The sequence below is a fragment of the Pimephales promelas genome, chromosome 14, assembly GCF_988280905.1.
Source record: "Pimephales promelas chromosome 14, fPimPro1.hap1.1, whole genome shotgun sequence".
NCBI classification, from domain to species: domain Eukaryota; kingdom Metazoa; phylum Chordata; class Actinopteri; order Cypriniformes; family Leuciscidae; genus Pimephales; species Pimephales promelas.
Genome location: NC_142782.1, coordinates 33,384,906 through 33,404,376, shown reverse-complemented (window position 1 = coordinate 33,404,376; position 19,471 = coordinate 33,384,906). Strand labels below are relative to the sequence as shown.

Genomic DNA, 19,471 nt, shown 5'->3' with positions numbered 1-19,471 from the left:
TTTTCATATTTCCATTAATAAACAAAAGTACATTTATAGCTATATAAATGTGATTTTAAAGGTTATGTTAAAACTATAGTCCATCCACACACGCTAATGTTTTAATTACTGGCACTTTTATTTAAATTGAAACATACTTGAGTTGTCTTTTGCCTCTTTTGTGTTTGTTTTGTGATTGTGTGATCTAATTTGATCTGTTATCTTGGCTAGGTCTCTCTTGAAAAAGATATTTTATGTCTCAATGAGACAAACCTGGTTACATATAGGTTAAATTAAAGTGTGTGTGTGTATATATATATATATATATATATATATATATATATATATATATATATATATATATATATATATTTAATCTTTTTTATCTTTTAATAATTGTATCCTTTATTACCCAAAATTTAACCAGATATATTTTTAATATAAAAATAAAAAATAAATTTGTCAATAAATGTTTAATTTACAACCCACAGATGTCAAAATTACCCTGTAACTACATTGCACAAGAACATATTTAGTCAGAAATGTGACGACAACTTTTATATATAACAGAGTCAGACATAGATTTTTTGCCTGGAATAAATGAAGAGTTCAGATGCAAAAGCCTCTAAGTGCCATTTGAAATTTTCTTCTAAAATGATCATTTTTATCAAGCTTGTATATTTAAGTTCAGTAATTCCACTTAAATGGCAATGAAGATTACCTATTAATTGTCATTTAAGTGAAATTACTGAACTTAAATATACAAGCTTGATAAAAATTGTCATTTTAGAAGAAAATTTCAAATGGCATTTAGAGGCTTTTGCATCTGAACTCTTCATATTATCAGAATAGGTACCTGTTAGTTTTAAAATAATTACATTTATAAATAATTTGCTTTTATATCTGGTTATATCTACCCCTTTATTACCTTTATTTTTATTATTTACCTTTACTTTATTACTTAGATTGTTCCCTTATACCTACACGGAGGTACACAGAAAATTTCAGAAAAAATACACCGTAATTTCGTTTACGGTTACAGAAACATACACCGTAAATACTATATAAAGGTTTTTTTTAATACTTTTTATTCACATACTTTGTGATGTATTGCCTTAGCATTACATTTGTGAGTGTAAATAAATGAGAGTGACGGCTATTTTAACATCTTTCTCTCTTCTGACCAACGTAATCAATCTCAATATTTTTTCCTGTTTTGAAAAGTCATAGAAACACTATTGTGGATTTATTTTCTTGCTATTGGAGCAAATTGAAATGGGCATGCAAAAAATGATATTTGCCATGCAGTTCTTTCCCTTCACCACAATAGAAGTTTACCCAACAATGACTTCCGTTTCCGTTTCGAGTCCATTGTTGTTTGTTAATAGATTGCTGAGGCAATCAGGTCAACCTGTGCTAAAGCTGAAGATGCTGATCCTGTTTCTTCTTTAGAATGCCATGCTTTGTGCCACCCGAAATGCTCCCCGTACCTCCCAGCCACCTGTGGCGTTCCCACCGAGTACGCGCTGCATCTGTCCGAGGCTCTGTGTCGGGAGAAGGGAAGCTCCTCCGGCCTGAAAGACGCTGGCGGACACATGAGGCTGGAGGGATGGCTGAAGCAGCCCAGGTGAGCATGTGACCTCAGGTCTCCTGCTGCAAACAAGTCACAAGTCATCTTCATTCATACAGCGCTCTTAACAATATAGATTGTTTCAAAAAGCAGCTTTACAGTGATAATTGGAAATTAATTTAACAGATTGTTTTGGCTTTACAGCAGCTCTAGAATAAAGTTATTGTCCCGATAAATTTCTAAATCGATTCACTTCCATTGCAAAGATCATTATTGATTAACTTAGGGGCCGCTAACACAACACCGTTCTAACAGAAACAACACAATCGCAAAACAACAGTGTCTGATGGCCAGGGTTGTGGACTCGAGTCAAATGACTCGGACTTGACTTGGACTCGAGTCCCAAATTTGATGACTTGCGACTCGACTTGACATATTCAAAGATGACTTGCGATTCGACTTGGACTTTGACAACAATGACTCGCGACTTGACTCGGACTTGACCCTTGAAGACTTGACCTACCTTCTAAAACCACAGATCAGAGTTGTAATAATCACTGACTGTAGTATAATATTATAACGCGTTCAGACAGTTTTCAACCAAATAATGTTTTCTTTTTTTCTTTTTCAGGCAGTTAAATACACACGCACTAGCAAACCATTTATAATTTGAGAAAAAAAACTGATGTCTAAATAAGCGGAAATAATAAACCTTTCAAATGTAATTTTGAGACATGTTATTTTCCCCCGCACATTTTAGCCTATAGGTAACTATAAAGTCTTCTCCCTGTTCACCAGCCACTTACTCTCATGTCTTTCGGGAGAAATGGATGGATTTACGTTACGTTTTGAAAGTGACAGGCACATAGCCCCAAAAAGTGTCACGTGACGCTTGATACGTCGCCATGGAAATAGGAATGTTCTAGCCCAATTACTGTTGCGTTAACAAAATAATTTAACCAGGAACTCAATATTTTAAACTTAATGTGCAGAAAATCATGATTAATTTTTCCAATGAACAGTTACTTTTATTTTTTTATTTTTAAATCTGCATTGCCACTCTTCACATTCAACCAATCAGACAACCAATCAACATCCACCAAGTTTGAATAAATATGATATTATATATTATTATATTATATCATATTTTAAAAGCCTTCCTGATATAAATTAGTATACATTTCATTTACTATAGTAATTAACACTGAGACAGTAATTTGTGCAAAAAGGATTAATAACTTGTTAAAGACTTGAAGCTTAAAGTCGAGGACTTGTCTGTCTTGACTCGGGACTTGAATGCAAAGACTCGAGACTTACTTGTGACTTGCAAAACAATGACTTGGTCTCACCTCTGCTGATGGCTCAAGGACACACACCTTGAAATAGGCTCCAAGGTGCAAGCATTGAAATTTTTTATAAAACATTATCTCCTCGTAAACTTCGAGAAAACGATTTTGCATATTACGTTTAGTCTATAGGCATGCGCATTTGAATATGTATGTGCGCAGGCGTGTAGTCTCTCTTTACCAATTGACCTCAACGAATTACTTGTCTGGCCTTAAAAATGTTGGTAACACTTTACGGTAAGGGTACGCGGATTATCGTGAATTACTGTATAAATTCATGCATGAATATCTCATGAATCATCAGGAACTAAAAATGTTCAAAAACCAAAAGGGAGGAAAATGTGAATGCCTGGAATTGTGGTTGTTTTCCTGCAGAAATGGGAAGCGTGGTCAGGGCTGGGAGAGGAAGTACGTGTTGTTGGATGGATATAAAGTGATCACGTACGAGACAGAACCAAGAGACGGTCTGTGAATTTCTTGCTTATCCCATTTATAACAGATCAACAGTTCATCCCTGCTGGAAAATCTTGAATCAAACCTGCTTATGGTGGTCTTGCTGAAGGTTGGAGAGTAGTTGCTTGTGTTTTATCCTGGCCAAGCTGGTCTACTAAATCAACCATCTAGACATAGAGGTCTACCAACAATCCCAACCAGCCTGACCAGTGCAAACCAGGTTTGTTTCTGATTTATGAAAACTTGCAGAATTCATTTCTGAGCTGTTCATTTTATTTTATTTAATGTATTCATCATACTTTACTTTGTATGCTGGGATACACTTTGTCTAGCTGGGAATGACCTTAAATGACCAGCTATAAGCTAGTTACCACCTTAATCAAGCTAGTTTGATGTATTTTCCAGCAGGGAATGTGTTAAACAGGTGTGTCTTGATGTGAATGATGTATCATCTGTCCTCTCAGAGTCGGTGAAGGCGCTCGATGAGTTTGAGTTGTGTCTCTCTGATGGAGAAGTGACTGTTCATTCTTCTGTCGGCGCCTCTGAGCTGCCCAACACTGCCAAGACAGGTGACTAACTTTCTGTGGATTTGCACTAAAAAAAGTGCAAAGGCTATTTACAATTGCTAGCCTTGTTGGCAGAGGCTATTTACACTAACTCCGCCCACTGACGTCTGATTGGGCCAGACAAAATTACGGAAGACGCTGGATCGACCTTAGTAGCAATAGTGTAGGGGAAGTCGCATGACCGAAAGTTTTGACGCAAATCAACCCAAGTTCGAGTTCCCTTTTCCCATCATGCATCAGATTGTAAAAGTGTTTATTTTCAATAAAAATTAAGAAAATATTTGAAAAGTGGAAATACACGTTGTGTTTATCGGTTAGGGAGGGCTTTATTGTCCCAAGGTGGCATCCATTTAATCATTTTAATAAATATAAACATTTACACTGTTATTATTGCATACCATGTGAGGTGCTAATAGTATCTGCCACTATTTATAAGTAGCATCTAACTACTTTTTACACTCATTGCAAAGAAAATTGGCCTACTGCTCTAGTTGAAATAATATCTATCACTATTTTCATGTAGTGTAATTAGAATCTATTGATACCTAAACTTAGCATATTTTCTTAGTGACAGATGCTATTTACACTATTTTCACTTCACAAGAATCTGGTAATGATTATTGGAGCACATTTGATAAGAAAATACTAGTCTTTTTGGTAAAACTTTACATTATGACCCGCAAACAACTGCGTAAGTAAACCGAAATTATGGTGTACGTTTCTGTAATCATAGTGTACCTCCGTGTAGGTATAAGGGAACAATATGTTAAGTTTTGGGTAATTAAGGGGTAACAAGCAGATATACAAGCAAATTATTTATAATGTAATTATTTTACAGTTAACAGGTACCTATTCTGTTAATATATTCCAGGCAAAAAAATCTATGTCTGTTGTATATAAAAGTTTTTGTCACATTTCTGGCTAAATATGTGCTTTTTCAATGTAGTTACAGGGTAATTTTGACACTTCTGTGGGTTGTAAATTAAACATATATATATATATATATATATATATATATATATATAATATATGTATATTATATATTTATGTATGTGTATATATATATATATATATATATATTATATATATATTGTTACGACCCCAGTCTGGGTCATATTATGTCGTTTTGGTTGTTCTTTTCATTTGATTTGTAGGTCGGAGTTGGAGTGAGTGACGTCATGATGGACTGATGGTGTTCACCTGTGTTAAGAGCTGATATATATATATGAAGAGTTCAGATGCAAAAGCCTCTAAATGCCATTTGAAATGTTCTTCTTTAATGATGATTTTTGTCAAACTTGTATATTTAAGTTCAGTAATTTCACTTAAATAACAATTAATAGGTAATTATCATTGCCATTTAAGTGAAATCACTGAACTTAAATATACAAGCTTGACAAAAATCATCATTAAAGAAGAAAATTTCCAATGGCATTTAGAGGCTTTTGCATCTGAACTCTTCATATATTTATAATATATATAAATATATATATATATATATATATATATATATATATATATATTATATACACATATATATATATATATATATATATATATATATATATTTATATATACACACACACACACACACACATATATATATATATATATATTCTGTATAAATGGTTGTATGTAAGCACAGTATGATCAAAATTGAATTCATTGCCAAATTTATTATTTATTTTTATATTTGGGTAATAAAGGGGTTAACATATTAACATATTGTTCCCTTATACCTACACGGAAGTACACTGTAATTACAGACACATACACTGTAATTTCGGTTTACTTATGGAGTTTTTTGTGGGTCGTAATATAAAGTGTTACCGTCTTTTTTTTTCAAAAACGTAGTTTCCATTTCTTTGTAATTATTTGTGAAAATGTTTGTATGTGGATTCAGAAAGTACACTCTAAAAATGGTGAGTTGTTTTAATCCAATTTTGGGTAAAATATGGACAACCCCAGCCATTGGGTTAAAAATGTAGCCCAATGGCTGGGTTTGTCCATATTTTACCCAAAATTGGGTTAAAACAACCCAGCATTTTTTAGAATGCAGCTAATGTCTAGAGGAAGAACATGATTTCATGTCCTCTAACATGGATATGTGTATGCGCTCAGATGTGCCGTACGTGCTGAAGCTGGAGTCGTCTCCTCAGTCGACGTGCTGGCCCGGGCAGACTCTGTACCTCATGACTTCAGGATTCTCCGAGAAACAGCGTTGGGTGGCCGTGCTGGAAGCCATCGTGGCCAGCAGTCGTGGAGCGAGAGAGAAAGCTGAAGCAGATGCTGTGAGTGAGAGGAACAGAAACACCACTCATTCTGACATTGAAAGAGTGTGTGACGTTACAGGGGGAAACTCAAGTCTGAAGTGTTCAGTATATCTTGAATCCACTGCGAGTGCATAAAATATAAAGCCTTATTGCTTTTTGGTTTTGAACAGAAATTGTTGGGTAACTCTTTACTGAAGCTAGAAGGAGACGACCGTCTGGATATCAACTGCACCCTCCCATTGACTGACCAGGTATCTGTGTCTATCCCCTAACTTTACTATCAACCGGTTTGAATTTTCAAGGTTGTTTGTTGTAAAGTCGTCGGGTTATCTTGTTTTTGTCATCAGATTGTGTTGGTAGGCTCAGAGGAGGGTCTCTACGCCCTGAACGTGATTAAAAACTCCCTCACTCACATCCCGGGACTGGGATCCGTGTTTCAGATCCACATCATCAAGGACCACGAAAAGCTGCTGATGATCGTGGGTGAGCAGAGATTTCAGAAACCAAAACTAAAGGATTATGACTTGCAACATGAACAAAAGTACCAAGGTATTGCAATGTTGTTTTTTGGACATGATAATATCATGCATTTTATTCCTGAAGCTCAAACAGTAGAGTAGAGCATGGTGCTTGCAACATCAAGGTCATGGGTTTGATTTCAAGGGAATGTAAGAACTAATAAAAAGCGTTAGATAAAAGCGCCTGGCAATTACATAAAAAAATGCAAGGTTTATTCTCTTTTGAATGCATATTGTTTGTCTATTATCCAAAGCGACTTGTGAATTCAGGTCAAACAAATGATCAGTTTGTGGATTCCTTTGCGAATTCTTAGAATTACTTTTATGAAAATACTTTAAAGGAGTAGTTCACTTTTTAAAAAAAACTTTTGCTGATAATTTACTCACCCCCATGTCATCCAAGATGTCCACGTCTTTCTTTCTTCAGTCGAAAAGAAATTAAGGTTTTTGATGAAAACATTCCAGGATTTTTCTCCATATAATGGACTTCAATGGGAACCAAATGGTTCAAGGTCCAAAAGACAGTTTCAGTTTCAAGCTCAAATGCTCGTCTTGCTCTGTTCTGTGATGCGTTCGTGACTCTCCTGTTCGAACCCGTTCTTCAAAATGAACGAATCTTTTTTCTAATGATTTCGTTTGTTGAATGAACCAAATATCACAAAAAAAGATTTGTTCAATTTGATGATTTCCATTACATGGAGAAAAAATCCTGGAATGTTTTCATCAAAAACCTTAATTTCTTTTCGACTGAAGAAAGAAAGACATGGACATCTTGGATGACATGGGGGTGAGTAAATTATCAGCAAGTTTTTAAAAAAAAAAAAGTGAACTACTCCTTTAATACATTAATCATGCTAATCATTATCAAAATGCCATACCATTATTGCAGTAGTGATGCTTGTGAAATAAGTGGATTGTGATGATGTGTTGTAGGGGATGAGCGTGCACTGTGTCTGGTGGAGATTAAGAAGGTGAAACAGTCTTTGTCCCAGTCTCACCTCCCCACACTGCCAGAGATTGTGCCGTATATCTTTGAGACCGTCAAGGGCTGTCATCTGTTTGCCACAGGCAGGGTAAGGCTGTGTGTTTCACTGCATTGCAACTTCCTCTCTATTTTTAGTGCACTGGTTTGCATCATGCCGTTTGCAACACGTTTGCACCTTACACAGTATTTTGTGTCTACTCTCGCTTTAGATCGAAAATGGTCCGTGCATTTGTGCCGCAATGCCCAATAAAGTCACCATTCTGCGATACAACGACAATCTGAACAAGTTCTGTATACGGAAGGCAAGTGACCGAGTCTTAAAGGAAAAGATCTCAAAATTTAGCAACGTTTGACATGCTTTGCTGTTTAACTCCTTCACACGGACACACCTCTGATGATCCGTCTCTTTATCTCTCAGGAGATCGAAACGCTCGAGCCGTGCAGCTGTATCCACTTCACCAGCTACAGCATCATCATTGGTACCAATAAATTCTACGAGATAGAGATGAAGCAGTGTGTTCTGGATGGTAGGTATTAGATGAGGGTCAGTCCTCAATCTCCTGTATCATTGGGGATGTAGATGTGGTGGATCTGTAATTTCAAAAGTCATTTTCTCCACATTTGCATGTTCCAGTGCAGATGTCTGGTTGGACCGGCTGGCGGGCCATTTGTGAGAACATGACCAGGCAGTTATAATTTTTAATTGTGCATTATGTAAACAGCGTTTTGCATGATGGGCTGTGTTTGGCAGAGTTCCTGGACAAGAATGACGTGTCGCTGGCGTCGGCTGTGTTCACTGGATCCTCCCACTGTTTCCCCATCTCCATCGTCCAGGTGTCCAGCACTCCGCAGAAGGAAGAATATCTGCTCTGCTTCCACGGTCGGACACCCATCACACCTTCGACACTACAGACAGATCCTATTGCATGACAATATTAAAGCAATAGTTGATCATTATTTACTCACCGTTCATGTTGTTCCAAACACATATTCAGCTGTTTTGTCCTGTAATCTATGAATGAATTATGCCTTTAAAAAAAGCACATATTGATTACTTTGCATATATATATATATATATATATATGAAGAGTTCAGATGCAAAAGCCTCTAAATGCCATTTGAAATTTTCTTCTAAAATGATAATTTTTATCAAGCTTGTATATTTAAGTTCAGTAATTTCACTTAAATGGCAATGAAGATTACCTATTAATTGTCATTTAAGTGAAATTACTGAACTTAAAAATACAAGCTTAATAAAAATGGTCATTTTAGAAGAAAATTTCCAATGGCTGAACTCTTCATGTATATATATATATATAATACATTAAAGTAGAATAAAGTATGTATTGCTGTTTTATTGAATACTCAGTTTTCTCTCTGTGCAATGCTTGACTTTACTTCCCATTGTCAGTGTGGCGAATGAAATGAAATCAACCTATTTGTTTGATTAGCCAAAAGTTAAGACAAAACCAACAAACTTTGATTAAAGATACAAAATAACTACTTATATTAGTCATAAAACATTATTTATAACTGAAATAAATATGGTATTTTGAGTTTTTCTCCAATTATATCTATAATTGGATGCTGCCAGCTGCAGAATTAAACATTAAATGTGACGAAAATGCAACATGCTACATTATTTTTTTTTTTTACATTATTTTTATTTATATTGCTGCTAACTCCATACTACATCTATATTTTAGATATTTTATTATTTATTATCTATATTTTCATATTTTAGAAATAGTGGGCAGTATACAATAGCTACAGCAGTCACAGTTCCTAGATGAAAAATACAATTAAAACACTTAAAATGTTGTTTTTTTTACACTGTTTTCTTCTCAATTTCTGATAACAGAGATTGGTGTGTTCGTGGATGCTTATGGTCGAAGAAGTCGCCCTGATGATCTCAAGTGGAGTCGACTTCCCCTGACATTCGGTTAGCCATTCTTCTTTTTTTGACAAACCCAAATGTGCAAAATGTAAAAATCATCTTCAGCAGGGATGCACTGATCATGATTTGGTTTTTTTACAAGCAAATTGGCCAATTCCAATACTGTATTTTTTAGTTTTCTTCCTTTAGGGAAATGTATTTGTTGTTTATTTGCTCTATAACAGACCAAGCCTAAACATATGAAGAGGAGTTCATATGAAGTGACATTTAAAATTTTCTTCTAGAATGATCATTTTTATCAAGCTCGTATATTTAAGTTCAGTAATTTCACTTTAAATAAATGGCAATGAACATTACCTATGAATTGTCATTTAAGTGAAATTACTGAACTTGAATATAAAAGCTTGATAAAAATGATCATTGTAGAAGAAAATTTCAAATGGCACTTAGAGGCTTTTGCATCTGAACTCTTCATATGTAAGCAATAAGGTACTCGAGGCTGTGCTGTATCGTGAATAAGTAACTGAAGGGCGTTGTTAGGCTCGACGCGAAGCGGAGTAACCCCTTCAGCCGTTACTGATTCACCATACAGATTCACCGTTACTGATTCACCATACAGCACTTGCCACGAGTACCTTACTGCTTTTATAAAACGGTTACCACACAATAAAAATACTAAAGTAAAAAAAAAAAAAACATGTATCAGTGCAACTTTCATGAAGTAAAATCACTAAAAGCTTTCCTTCCGCTAGAAAAAATAGTCCCCGACCATAAACAGCAACAACGCTCCAATGTGTAATATGCATGAAAGCTCACATAAACAAAACATAGGAACTGCAGTGTTGCGCAGTGATACATAGAACCGTTGGGTGAAGCGGTCATAGCCATGTTTATCATGAATAAAGCACAGCTATTGACCAATCAGAATCAAGGATTGGAACTAACCGTTTATATATATATACGTTTCATATATATATATATATATATCAGTAGCCATTTGATAGAAGAAGCAACTACTGCATTTAATCATGACCCAAAGACAGATGCTACAAACATGCTGAATGAGGAGTTGTTGTCCGTCTTCAGCGTTAATGTCCTGTTTATAGACATCGTAATATTTCCACACAAAATACATTTTGGGAAATGATTGCAATGCAGATTGGCCCAAAAAAAACTATTTATGACCGTGCATCTCTAAGCTCACTGAAGCGTCTGTTTCCAGCTTTCAGAGAGCCGTATCTGTTTGTGACCAACTTCAACTCGCTGGATGTGATTGAGATTCAGGGACATGCAGCTCTTGGGTAGGACGACAGAAACACTGCATGCATATAAGATACCAAACTAACATTAGGACTTGAGAGTGAAACTAAATCCCCTTTGAAACAGGCCTCCCAGTTTCGCTCACCTGGACATTCCTAACCCCCGTTACCTGGGACCGGCCATATCGTCTGGCGCCATCTATCTGGCCTCGTCCTACCAGAACAAGCTGCGGGTCATTTGCTGTAAGGGCAGTCTGGTGAGAGAGTCTGGGGAACTGCAAAGGACCGGCTCCAGCAGGAGGTGCGGGTTATTTACCACAATATATTAAACTTACCGTCCCGCTTTGAAATATCGTTGAATGAGTTCTTATATGGAGATGGTTCAGGTGTGTTTTATGTGAATTAATTACCCTGGACACATTTAGAAAACGCCAAATTCATCAATACTCAAACGAGGTTAAAAGATTGATGAGTGTATACATGTGTTTTCCTGAGAAGTTAAAATGTATGTATAAATACGAATAATGTATGCAATTATTAGTGAATGAGATTCAGTGTTTTTCCATTTTGGTTCATTCTGAGGAGAAAACAGAGAGCCGGAAACATTCAAATACAATGAACAATAATGTTGTAACCTGAACATACTATTTGTGTATTTATGTACTTGAAAAATGTCAAGACATGTTTGCTAGATCTATAATCTCACATGATTGCCACAGTGTTATCTGTACCGTGTTATGATCATATATTATGTGATATTATAGTATTAGTATGTATTACTATTTTGAATGATCTTTTATTTTTAGATTTTATTTTTAATTTAAGTTTAATCATTTTTTTATTGAACTTTTGCCTTTCATTTATTAGTTTTTTTTTTTTTTCATTTTTATTTCTCGTAATTTTAATATTTCAACGTGGACTTATTTTATTTCAATTACTAGCCATGGTAACATTTCCAAGTTTTTCATCTAATATTTCTATTTTATTTTACTTCAGTCTTATTTCATTTAACAATATACATTTTTTAAATTTTTAGGTAACAATAACAGCACAGGTACTGGACAGGTGAACTCCTTCCTGCCGTAAAAGCAAACAGGCAATGAAAGGATTCAGCCAATAGCAAGTGATGTAATTCTGTTAAAAAACATTAAATCTGAAATGGTTGCAACAACTTATTGATGTTCTGCCAAAAATTACTTTTTATTCCATTCCTAATCCCAGCAAAAATTAACGACCGTTATAATATTGCTGCTCCTTTCATTGTTTAAAAGCAATCTAATATTTGAGCTTGTGCATTTCAGTGATCTTCCCACGGTTCAAGGGACTCTCGCTGAGAACATCCCTGACCTGTGGAAACATCACACCACGCGTTGAGTTGCTTAAAGGGATAGTTCACCCAAAAATGAAAATTAGCCCATGATTTAGCCTACGTACTCACCCTGAATCCATCCTAACGGTTTTCTTTCAGACGAAAACAATCAGTTGTATTAAAAAAATGTCCTGCCTCTTCCAAGCTTCATAACTCTGTATAACTCGGGGGTTTTTGTTTTTGGAAATCCTTCAAAGCGCATCCATCCCTGATAAAAGTGCTCCACGCGGCTCTTCGGGGGTTAATAACGGCCTTCTGAAGCGATGCGTTCGTGTAAGAAAAATATTCATATTTAAAACTTTATCGACTAAAATAACTAGCTGAAGATCTACGCAAGTCGACTTGCGCCAAAAGAGTAACACTTGAACTTGACACACAACGTAATGACGAACGCGGTTGCCCAGCCATGTGTGCTTGAACCACGAGAGGCGTCAAAGCTTACGCTACTACTACATCTATGACATACATAGTCCTAAATAGTGTTACTCTTTCAGCAAAAAGCCCTATTCACGCTACAGTCGCCAGTGGCTGCGCTGGAGGGCGTTCCCACTACTGGTTATCTAGTAATGTTTGTGAGTTACAAAGTCCTTTCTGGCAAGTCGTGCCACTCGGCCGCCATCTTGGCAGCACCTCCGGGCAGCTATTTCGGACTAACAAGACCAGGCTCCTATCTAAATGAATGGGCAGAGAGTCTGAACTGCACTTTTACTGGTCATCGGGACATAAAAACTGTTTGTATAGAAACAACAGTAAAATATGATAAAAATCACTAAAAAAGTTTGATGACTTTGCCCCAAAATAGGCCCCTTTCCCCACCGGTTATACGTTTAATCGCAAACCTCAATGTCAGCGGAACCAGACGATAGGCTTAAATGTTTCCCGGCTTGACTGTTAAAAGCAGACGATTGGCTTTCCAGCGGGAGGGGCGGGGCATGTGCATACAACCGCAATCTTTGGCGTTACGTGTTTTCCCCAAATAGTTCTATTGAGGATTTCATCAAAAACCTTAATTTCTTTTCGACTGAAGAATAAATGAATAAAACTGAGGTGTTTTTCCTCCAGTTCTGTAACGCTCTCCTGTTTGAACTCGTTCATCAAAATGAACAAATCTTGTTCCGAATCAATTCGTTTGTTTTTCGCCGAAAGAACCAAATGACTCGGAAAAAGATTTGTTCATTTTGATGAACGAGTTCGAACAGGAGTGCGTTACAGAACAGAGCAAGGCAAGCGTTTGAGCTTATAAAACTTAAACTTTGTTATTTAAAAAAAAAAAAAAGAGTGATCTGAAGGCCCTTATTCATCGTCTGGAATCGTTTAAAGCCCTTTGAACAAGTTTGCAGTTTGTACTTAAAAGTTTCTTTTGGAACTTGAACTGTCTGGTTCCCATTGAAGTCCATTATATGGAGAAAAATCCTGGAATGTTTTCATCAAAAACCTTAATTTCTTTTCGACTGAAGAAAGAAAGACATGGACATCTTGGATGACATGGGGGTGAGTAAATTATCAGCAAAAGTTTTTTTTCTTTAAAGTGAACTACTCCTTTAACCCCTGCAGAGGCTTTTATCATGGATGGATGGACTTTGAAGAACTTCCAAAAAAATATACCCATTGATTCCCATTATAAAGCTTGGAAGAGCCAGGACATTTTTTAACATAACTCTGATTGTATTCGTCTGAAAGAAGAATGTCATATAAACCTAGGATGGCTTCAGGGTGAGTAAACCATGGGCTAATTTTCATTTTTGGGCCAACTATCCCTTTAATGCTTGAATATTTCACACATGCGTTTCCGTGCCTCATGCATTTACCCAAATCAGCCATTAATCTGACCTCCACAGCAGCCCAAACAAGCGTGGGCCGCCCACGTACAACGAGCACATCTCCAAACGCCTGGCCTCGGGTCCCGGGGCCCAGGAGGGGCCGCTTCACCGCGAGCCGAGCACTCCTCACCGCTACCGCGAGGGCCGTACCGAGTTCCGGCGGGACAAATCTCCGGCCCGGCCTCTGGAGCGCGAGAAATCCCCCGGTCGAGCTGTGCTAGACAGCCGAAGAGAGCGCTCGCCCGGGCGCTTCGAGAGCAGCGGCAGCGAGAGAGACCGAGAGCGCTCGCGGCTTCACACTAGCTCTGTACGCACCCAGCTGACGCCCGTCAACAAGGTACGCACGAGACACTGCCACGTAAACTGTGTATCCTTCTAGGGATGCAAACCTCAGGTTTGACCATGTTCATGCATTCACAAATGCTGCTTAGTTAAATTCCTTCTAGTTATGGCCTCAAGCAGTTAATGCCCAGTCTCTGGGAAAGTCAGCATCGTTTGCAGCAGTAATGATGTTTCTGCGTCAGACAGGGAAGTGACCTCTTTATCCTGGTGGTGGTGTAGGTTTGGGACCAGTCTTCAGTCTGAGAACGTCCCGGAGGGATGACGTCCACTTCCAGCGTGGATTTAACAGGCGCTCCGTAAAACTCTGAACTGTCTCATCTTCTCATGCCTGTAACCGTGAAGCGAGCCATGTCGTGTCACTCGAGTCTGGGACGTTGTGCTGCTGATGTTGTCAAATCTGTCCACGCTGTAACCATTCATGAAGGTCCATTGTGAACTTGAAGGAGTATCTCGGGCTCTTTAATAGCATTTCCTGGCATAATCACAGAAAATCATTTTAGCTCTTCCATTACTTTATTTGGAGTAAAAATTGTGGTTACAGTAATACATTTACAATGGGACTTTATGAAGACTCTACAGGCAAAACCCATGGCTTTGTAACTACTTATACTGTAGGCTACTAACTAGGATACTAAAAATAGGCATTTGATATAGGAAGCATCCTTAAAAACAAACTGTTCATCCTGTTCTACTAAAACTATACTAAACTTGCACGTTTTATTCATATTTATTTACTGAAGGTAAATGTTCATATAGTATTTGTTAAACATGGTGAAAATATTGTTGAAAATCTTACATGAATGAAACAAGAATCTGGCTTTTTCCAGTGTTCGTATTTCTGTAATATTTAAATAGATAATGGCTCTTTTTGCATATATAACCATGACTTTCAGAAAACATAATAAAACACTCCGTCGTCCATTTGCTGGCTGGGACACTGTGTTATTTATTCTTCATGTAAATTCTGGTATCCCACATTTACTGGCTTTACATAATCATAAGTTATGTCATTGGATAAATAACTGCACTGTCGAGTTTAGCTCGCATTAAAAACGTACTTTCATTGTATTTTACTGTAACCACCATTTTAGTTTAGAAAAAAATATGATCTGTGGTAATCACAAACCACAAATGCTGTAGATTTATATTGAACCCGGGATATTCCTTTAACCCCGTGATTAGCACATTGTAAATATGGTGATTTCAACTTTTATAGCTAAACGGAACTTGACTGATAAGCAATGAAGTCTATTTTTATGCTAATTAAACTGTTTCGACAGTTGAAATGGGTTTCCTACAGAAAAGTACAGAAGAGGTTTTATTTCCCTTTGTGTTGTATGCTAATGTGGTAAACAGTCAATTTGGCTGCTCTTGTTTTTTAAGATATATTTGACTGACATTGTCGAACCTACTGCACATTGTATATTTTTATGCTAATAGAGTTTGAGCTTGTAAATCTTTTCAAGGAGACACGTCATGTTCTCGCTACAAGTGTCCTTGTGATGTTCAAGTGAACTTATCGTATTTTGTTGGAAATAACGAAGCTTTCGTCGACACACAGGAGGCTCTTCTGGAAATGTCTGCTTCCTTTCGCGTTAACGGATGTCCTGTTGAGCTGTGTGATGATGATGATGATGATGATGATGATGATAGAAGACCTGTCGTTCCTCAAGCTCAGTTAACGGCTTTTCGAGTTCATGGGTAATTGTAACTAAACACCTGAGTGATCCTATCAAACGCATGATAAATCTGACTTGGGACGTCTCGTTATGTACTAACAAACGTTACCTTATATTGATAATCGATGTTTTTCAACCTAAGGCTGCTTACCTTGAACTTTCTTTTTTGTATAAAGAAATTACACTATTAAAGTATGAGCCATACACTGTATTCTTAGTGTGGAGTCTTTTTTTGTTGTTGTCAGAACTACTTTCAATCCATTAAAGGAGTAGTTCACTTTAAAAAAAAAAACTTTAGCTGATAATTTACTCACCCCCATATAGGACCCTTCGAGTCATGACTCGAAATAAGATTTGTTCATTGTGATGAACGAGTTTGAACAGGAGAGTCACGAAGGCGCATCACAGAACAGAGCAAGGCGAGCATTTGAGCTTATAAAACTTAAACTTTTTTATTTATTTTTTAAATGACCGCTCGTTTCGCTAGATAAGACCCTTATTCATCGTCTGGTGTCGTTTAAAGCCCTTTGAAGCTGCGCTGAAACTTTGAATTGTTTGATACCCATTGAAGTCCATTATATGGAGAAAATGCTGAAATGTTTTCATCAAAAACCTTAATTTCTTTTCGACTGAAGAAAGAAAGACATGGACATCTTGGATGACATGGGGGTGAGTAAATTATCAGCAAAAGTTTTTTTTTTAAGTGAACTACTCCTTTAACTATTCATCATCAGAGTCCAACGATTGGGATTGAGGGATTACATTTCAAAACCATAAGTTTTAACTTTTAATTGTTGCCATGTTATTTCTGAGCATTGTTCTGCCAGCATTAAATATACAATATGCCTACTTTATCTAAAAATGTGCACCATTTGTAATATAAATATAGAACATATACAGCCAGTACAGCTGTAATTGAAAAAGACAATGCTCTTCATCACCGTTTTAATGTAATGTAATGCTACAGAACGTCAGAGAAATTTTTTTTGCACCGAAAAAGTTTTTTTTCGGGGCGAAATTTTGAGTTTCATCTTCTTGAAACTCTGGATTTTGATAGAGGGCCATGAGACTTAGACCTGAGTGCAAAAATGGACTCTCTAGACCCTTCCTGAGCCAAGATATTGAGATCCCACATAGCATTTTTGCCATTATAAATATGTTAATATCTCAGCTCTGGAAGGGTCTAGAGCCTCCATTTTTGCACTCAGGTCTAAGGCTCATGGCCCTCTATCAGAATCCATAGTTTCAAGAAGATTAGAGAAACTTATTTTTTCGCACCAAAAAAAAAAAGTCAGGGGTAACACTGTCGTTTTGTTCGGGGCAAAATTTTGAGTTTGTCTGATCTTCTCAAAACTCTGGATTATGATAGAGGGCCGCGAGACTTTGACCTGAGCGCAAAAATGGAGGCTCTAGACCCTTCCAGAGCTGAGATATCGAAACTCAAAATTTCGACCCGAAAAAAAAAACGACAGTGTTACCCCTTACGTTTTTTTCAGTTTTCGGGCGAAAAATCAAGTTTCTCCAATCTTCTCAAAACTCTGGATTATGATAGAGGGCCGCGAGACTTTGACCTGAGCGCAAAAATGGAGGCTCTAGACCCTTCCAGAGCTGAGATATCGAAACTCAAAATTTCGACCCGAAAAAAAAACGACAGTGTTACCCCTTACGTTTTTTTCAGTTTTCGGGCGAAAAATCAAGTTTCTCCAATCTTCTCAAAACTCTGGATTATGATAGAGGGCCGCGAGACTTTGTCCTGAGCGCAAAAATGGAGGCTCTAGACCCTTCCAGAGCTGAGATATGGAAACTCAAAATTTCGACCCGAAAAAAAAACGACAGTGTTACCCCTTACGTTTTTTTCAGTTTTCGGGCGAAAAATCAAGTTTCTCCAATCTTCTCAAAACTCTGGATTATGATAGAGGGCCGCGAGACTTTGTCCTGAGCGCAAAAATGGAGGCTCTAGACCCTTCCAGAGCTGAGATATGGAAACTCAAAATTTCGACCCGAAAAAAAAACGACAGTGTTACCCCTTACGTTTTTTTCAGTTTTCGGGCGAAAAATCAAGTTTCTCCAATCTTCTCAAAACTCTGGATTATGATAGAGGGCCGCGAGACTTTGTCCTGAGCGCAAAAATGGAGGCTCTAGACCCTTCCAGAGCTGAGATATGGAAACTCAAAATTTCGACCCGAAAAAAAAACGACAGTGTTACCCCTTACGTTTTTTTCAGTTTTCGGGCGAAAAATCAAGTTTCTCCAATCTTCTCAAAACTCTGGATTATGATAGAGGGCCGCGAGACTTTGACCTGAGCGCAAAAATGGAGGCTCTAGACCCTTCCAGAGCTGAGATATGGAAACTCAAAATTTCGACCCGAAAAAAAAACGACAGTGTTACCCCTTACGTTTTTTTCAGTTTTCGGGCGAAAAATCAAGTTTCTCCAATCTTCTCAAAACTCTGGATTATGATAGAGGGCCGCGAGACTTTGACCTGAGCGCAAAAATGGAGGCTCTAGACCCTTCCAGAGCTGAGATATAGAAACTGAAAATTTCGACCCCGAAAAAAAAACGACAGTGTTACCCCTTACGTTTTTTTCAGTTTTCGGGCGAAAAATCAAGTTTCTCCAATCTTCTCAAAACTCTGGATTATGATAGAGGGCCGCGAGACTTTGACCTGAGCGCAAAAATGGAGGCTCTAGACCCTTCCAGAGCTGAGATATAGAAACTGAAAATTTCGACCCGAAAAAAAAACGACAGTGTTACCCCTTACGTTTTTTTCAGTTTTCGGGCGAAAAATCAAGTTTCTCCAATCTTCTCAAAACTCTGGATTATGATAGAGGGCCGCGAGACTTTGACCTGAGCGCAAAAATGGAGGCTCTAGACCCTTCCAGAGCTGAGATATCGAAACTCAAAATTTCGACCCGAAAAAAAAAACGACAGTGTTACCCCTTACGTTTTTTTCAATTTTCGGGCGAAAAATCAAGTTTCTCCAATCTTCTCAAAACTCTGGATTATGATAGAGGGCCGCGAGACTTTGTCCTGAGCGCAAAAATGGAGGCTCTAGACCCTTCCAGAGCTGAGATATGGAAACTCAAAATTTCGACCCGAAAAAAAAACGACAGTGTTACCCCTTACGTTTTTTTCAGTTTTCGGGCGAAAAATCAAGTTTCTCCAATCTTCTCAAAACTCTGGATTATGATAGAGGGCCGCGAGACTTTGTCCTGAGCGCAAAAATGGAGGCTCTAGACCCTTCCAGAGCTGAGATATGGAAACTCAAAATTTCGACCCGAAAAAAAAACGACAGTGTTACCCCTTACGTTTTTTTCAGTTTTCGGGCGAAAAATCAAGTTTCTCCAATCTTCTCAAAACTCTGGATTATGATAGAGGGCCGCGAGACTTTGTCCTGAGCGCAAAAATGGAGGCTC

The 19,471-nt window shown here is 37.4% G+C and overlaps 1 protein-coding gene across 7 annotated transcripts in view; it reads left to right on the top strand.

The window, feature by feature from the left end:
* Window positions 1-16,267, top strand: part of citb (citron rho-interacting serine/threonine kinase b) — a 62,605-nt gene extending 46,338 nt beyond the window's left edge. For 4 of the 7 annotated variants that reach the window (XM_039687075.2, XM_039687073.2, XM_089119877.1 and 1 more), the window contains 15 exons: window positions 1,432-1,606; window positions 3,271-3,359; window positions 3,813-3,917; window positions 6,036-6,205; window positions 6,358-6,438; window positions 6,535-6,670; window positions 7,639-7,778; window positions 7,900-7,992; window positions 8,109-8,217; window positions 8,442-8,570; window positions 9,552-9,632; window positions 10,810-10,888; window positions 10,974-11,147; window positions 14,054-14,372; window positions 14,597-16,267. In XM_039687075.2, the coding sequence (XP_039543009.1) occupies window positions 1,432-1,606; window positions 3,271-3,359; window positions 3,813-3,917; window positions 6,036-6,205; window positions 6,358-6,438; window positions 6,535-6,670; window positions 7,639-7,778; window positions 7,900-7,992; window positions 8,109-8,217; window positions 8,442-8,570; window positions 9,552-9,632; window positions 10,810-10,888; window positions 10,974-11,147; window positions 14,054-14,372; window positions 14,597-14,620 (1,904 nt within the window). In that variant the 3' untranslated portion in view covers window positions 14,621-16,267. The other 3 variants (XM_039687077.2, XM_039687074.2, XM_039687072.2) reach the window with 2 other exon arrangements.
* The last annotated feature ends 3,204 nt before the right edge of the window (window positions 16,268-19,471 follow it).